The sequence below is a fragment of the Phaseolus vulgaris genome, chromosome 11 (assembly GCF_051622355.1).
Source record: "Phaseolus vulgaris cultivar YP4 chromosome 11, ASM5162235v1, whole genome shotgun sequence".
In the NCBI taxonomy this organism is placed as follows: Eukaryota; Viridiplantae; Streptophyta; class Magnoliopsida; order Fabales; family Fabaceae; genus Phaseolus; species Phaseolus vulgaris.
Genome location: NC_143508.1, coordinates 11,044,525 through 11,049,609, shown reverse-complemented (window position 1 = coordinate 11,049,609; position 5,085 = coordinate 11,044,525). Strand labels below are relative to the sequence as shown.

Sequence of the window (5,085 nt, the reverse complement as noted above, 5' to 3'; positions counted from 1 at the left end):
ATTAAATAGCAATAATCACCTGCTAACAAAACACTAATCCAAAGGTTCAAATGTGAGACAAAAAAAAGTGAAAATGAAAATGAAAACCAAATAAAATCAAAGACAAAAAACCTACCTGATTATAAAAATAAATTGAAGCATGAGATACCTGCGTTTTAACATCGTCACTAACAAAATACGAGACACAAGCATGAGATAAGGAGCGTATGAGAGAGCAATAAACTTACCTGGGCTTGAGCGAGAGTGATCAATCACGTAGCAATGACAATGACAATGAGACCGAGCAACACGGAGACGAAGCACGGAGAAGAGAGTGAAATGAGATTGAGAGAGTGAGGAAGAGGAACGAGGCCGAGAGAATGAGAAAGATGAATGAGACTAAGAGAGTGAGATAGAGGAACAAGATCGAGATTGAGAGAGTGAGAAAATCGAGCGAAACAAGACTCAGGGAGTGAGTTAGAGATACGAGACTGAGATTGAGAAAGTAAGTTGAAACGGGTGTGAGAGAGTGAGTTGAAACTGAAACAGTAACTTTTATCAATATAGAGTTATGTATAGTATTTGAAATTTTTATTAAGTTAAAAAATATTACATATATTTAAGTTATATTTAAAAAATATACTAGTTTAACTTTATTAATCATAATATTTGTTTATAAAATGTTAATATTTATTTTGTCTATGGTGACATTTATGTAAAAGTTGTTCCTATAATAATTAAAATTTATATTTATTTTGTTTATAGCGATATTTATGTTATTATAGTAATTAAAATTTTTATATTATAACATTCTAAATAAATGTAACTATGTGTTTCTATAGATAGATGTAAATGGTGTAGTATTTTTATCCATCTTATTTTTTTTTATCAAACACTTAAATAAAAATGAACTATCATAGTCGAAATCACACTCCCCAGGTGCATTGCACAGAGACCAATAATTCTCAATCATTCACTTCTCACATTGAAACTCCTTCACTGCAAATGCACCATAAGATCATAAGGTACTTATCAGATCTTCTAATAATTCATGACTAATCAAACTCTCGAAAAATACACGACAATCAACACCCATAGATATCAAAAGGACAAAACTCGTTCCATAGTTATCAATCAGATTTTTCAAACAAAGGAGAAGCATAGATGCAATTATGTAAGAATAATTCACATAAAGATATGAGCAAAATGTAGACAACTTCTATGAACAATAAAATATAAAATTGCCTAAGGATTTCAGCCAAGAATAATGTTTCGTTTCATTTAGAAAAAATAAATAATGGAAGAGAAAAGAAAAGAAAGAAAAATGGATAAAAATAAAAGTTCATTTAGTTAGAAAGAAATAGAGAAATAAAGAGAAAAAGAATGAAAGAGAATTTTACTTTATTTTTAATTTCTTAATATATTTTTTCATTGATAAAAAAAATCAATTAAGATAGTGTACATAAAGTGGTGACCATTATTTTTTATAATTATGTAATCTCTTCCAATATTAACTACAATTGTTATAAGGACGTACACATCCAATTATGAAAATACATCTTCTTTTTATCCTATATGAATTCATAATTTAATATACATTTATAATAATTAATTATGTGAAATAGAAAGTGAGACATAATGGATTAGGACTAAAATTTGGATGCAAGCACAACATATTGGTTGCGTGAAAAACGAATAATGATTGTTTTACTTCTTTAAATCAATTATACTTTCTTTCATCTAATTAAAAATAAAATTATTTTTCACTTTAATTCTTCTTCTTCTTCTTTCCTCTCCTCACATTCCATTATTCCATCTAAACAATGTTATCAAATTCTTATTTTCTTACCATTTCATTTTCTTTATCTTTCTGCCTCAATTAACTCTTACCAAAGAATGCATAAAAATACATAAAGATATATAAATATTTTTATTGACAATTAAGAACATAAAGTATTTACATAGTTTGGACCATATACAAAATTCCTAAAGAAATATGAGTAGTATATGCAAAATGGTCTCTTTGAAGAGTATGTAAAGCTGTAAATGATACCAGTATTATGAATAAGTTATAGCTTATGTCAAGAAGAAAAAGTCCAAAATTGTTACTGCTGCATCCCCTCGAGATTTATAACCTATTCTCTCACGTAGTGACATAGACATCAGTGTCATACTTTTAACTAAGAGGTTAGGATGGTAAAAAAAATTATTATTGATTAAATTGAAAATGTTACATTTTACAATTCTATATTAAAATATATTAATTTATAATTGTGATTTAATTAATATAATTTTAAAATTATTTCATTTCAATCAAAAAAATATTTTTCCAGTTATAATTTAGTATAGGATTATCAATATATTAACATTCAATTAAATAATAAGTACAAAATAGTTATAAATTAGAATAAGATTAACAACATATTAACATTAATTAAATAATAAGTACAAAATAATAATTTTTTGTACTTGATTTTGATAATGAAATGTTTGTTGCTAATTATCAAAAGAAAAAAAAAGATGTTCGTTTTCTTACTGTTTATTTTAGCTTTGAAGACTAGTGATTATCATAATTGCGAAAAGTACTCTATAAAGATCATATGAAAAAACAACTCACTCTTTCAAATAGACTAAAACTAATACACTAATAATCAATTAATGTATTTGATGATTAATTAAAATATTTCCTAAGTTATGAAATATCTTACTATACTTAATTTACTTGGAAAAGAAAATATGTTTTTAGTAGTAATCACATTCTTAAAGATTAAAATCTATTAAAAAAATAGTCACATAATTTTAAAAAGTTTCATGGTGATTAAGACACCCTATAAATACATCACTCTCTTCTCAAAAATCACATAAAAAAATTGTTACAAAGGTTGGAAAGGTTGGAATGGATGAGAAGGAGAAACAACATCCACAACCCCACATAGAATTAGCAATAGATGTTTCAATCTCCAAAACTGAGTCAAATTGCATCCAATTCCAATCTGTGTCCTCTATTCTGACACAATTCCATGCAGAGTACTTTAGGATTGGTTTGTCTCTCACAAGTCAAGCTTTTCTATTGAAGATCCTCATTGAACCAATCCAAGATGTTCATGCTCTCAGACGTTTATTTTCATCCATACCCTCTTCTGTTCACACTCTCGTATGGTTCCTGGCTTTGTTCACACTAGCTACACTCTCTTTTCTTTACATTCTAAAATGTCTTTTACACTTTGACATGGTTAAGAATGAATTTTTAAACCATGTCGGGGTAAATTATCTATTTGTTCCCTGGATTGCTTGGCTCATTTTGCTTGAATCATCACCATTCCTCTCCCCAACAACACTTTTTTTCAAAATACTTTGGTGGGTGTTTGTTGTGCCAATGGTGATGCTTGATGTGAAGATTTATGGCCAGTGGTTTACAAAAGGCAAGAGGTTTTTGTCAGTTGGAGCAAACCCAACAAGCCAGTTGTCTGTGATTGGGAACTTGGTGGGTGCACAGGCAGCTGCACAAATGGGTTGGAAGGAGAGTGCATTATGCATGTTTTCTTTGGGTATTGTTCATTACTTAGTGCTTTTTGTGACACTATATCAGAGATTAGCAGGGAACAATAGTATTCCTTCAATGCTGCGTCCAGTGTTCTTCTTGTTCTTTGCAGCACCCAGCATGGCAAGCTTGGCTTGGAACTCCATTTGTGGCAAGTTTGACACCACATGCAAGATGTTGTTCTTCCTCTCCTTCTTCCTTTTCTTGTCCCTGGTAATTTGAGGTTAAACTTTGAAGTTATGTTTCCTGTTGAGATTTGTGAACTTCAGAAAAAAAAAAAAAACTTTTTCACAGTATAAACCAGCTACAAAAACTTTTTAACTGTTATAAACCATCACAAAAAACTGTAATCACTTACGAAATATTTAGGGAAGCAAAAGAATTAACAGAAAAAGAGTTTAAGGCTCTACTGTTTTGCTTGGAACTCCTAAGAAAAATTTATATACCGAAGTTCTAAAGACATTTTTAAACATGTTTGATGTTTATCATGTATGAAAATTTTATGGTTCAACAAAAAATCATTACATGACAAATTGCAAACCTAACAATATTCCTTAGGTAGGTGAAATTCCAAGTTTCTCAACAAAAAAATTAGTCCAAACTTTGTACTGATGTAGTCAAATTGTCTACGTTTCATGGTATTCTTATCCTTTATTTGTTTAGCTGGGGTGTTGAAGTATTGCACTAGAAAGTAGGTTAACTATGATTGTTGCAACTTGCAATTTAATGGATATAATACTACTATAGGACAATTCATTTGGTTTTATTAGGTCACCAAAAGAAAATTAGTAATCACTTTTGTTGTGCGTTTTTGAACAAACAGGTTTCAAGGCCTATGCTATTTAAGAAGTCTATGAAGAAGTTCAATGTGGCATGGTGGGCTTATTCTTTTCCTCTTACAGCTTTGGCACTGGCTTCAGTAGAGTATGCTCATGAAGTTAAGGGAATCATGGCTCACGCCATCATGTTTGTCTTGTCATCTATCTCAGTTTTGGTCTCTCTCATACTAGTGATTATCACTGCTGTCAAAATGAGCAGACACGTTTTTGCCCGTTTTCAACCTTAGTTTCAGACAAACAAATATTGTTAGGTTTTTATACACTTTATGCTATCTTTTCCTAATTTATAACACATGTTTTCTTTATCAACAAAAAATAAATTAAATAAATAGAAATATTTAAGAAATATTTCAATTCTTATACACACTAACTTAACATTACACAAATTTTATCATAAATCCCCTCAAAACACTTACTAAAACTATTACAGTACTATCAACACAGAGTTTTGACTCTAAGACTCTGGATCAAACAAAAAAATGCTTGTATCCTAATTATAACATGGTATCACCTTTATCATATATGACTATCATTTATAGCAATTTTTATATTAATTAACTTTTGTTTTTCTTAAATACAATAACATTATAGAAAACCATTATTATCAACTATAGACACTTTCATGAGAGATCATTTTCACCATAACATCGACCTTCTATCGTGATCCGTGTATTTTCCAACATAATTAAATGAGTTGTCTCAAATTGTCGTTTGCTAGGTGGAAAT

General features: G+C 29.4%; 1 protein-coding gene across 1 annotated transcript; it reads left to right on the top strand.

Annotated features, from left to right (window-relative positions):
- Positions 1-2,844: 2,844 nt before the first annotated feature.
- On the top strand, positions 2,845-4,707 carry LOC137832974 (S-type anion channel SLAH1). Its single transcript, XM_068641381.2, has 2 exons — positions 2,845-3,733; positions 4,344-4,707. Exons 1-2 carry the CDS (start codon positions 2,876-2,878, stop codon positions 4,584-4,586), a joined length of 1,101 nt encoding a protein of 366 aa, XP_068497482.1. The 5' UTR covers positions 2,845-2,875; the 3' UTR covers positions 4,587-4,707.
- The last annotated feature ends 378 nt before the right edge of the window (positions 4,708-5,085 follow it).

Bases quoted from the DNA above. Each gene is read 5' to 3' on its own strand.
- LOC137832974 (XM_068641381.2), top strand. From the start codon at position 2,876: ATGGATGAGAAGGAGAAACAACATCCACAACCCCACATAGAATTAGCA. The intron at 3,734-4,343 runs GTAATTTGAGGT...TTGAACAAACAG, and splicing joins TCTTCCTTTTCTTGTCCCTG to GTTTCAAGGCCTATGCTATT.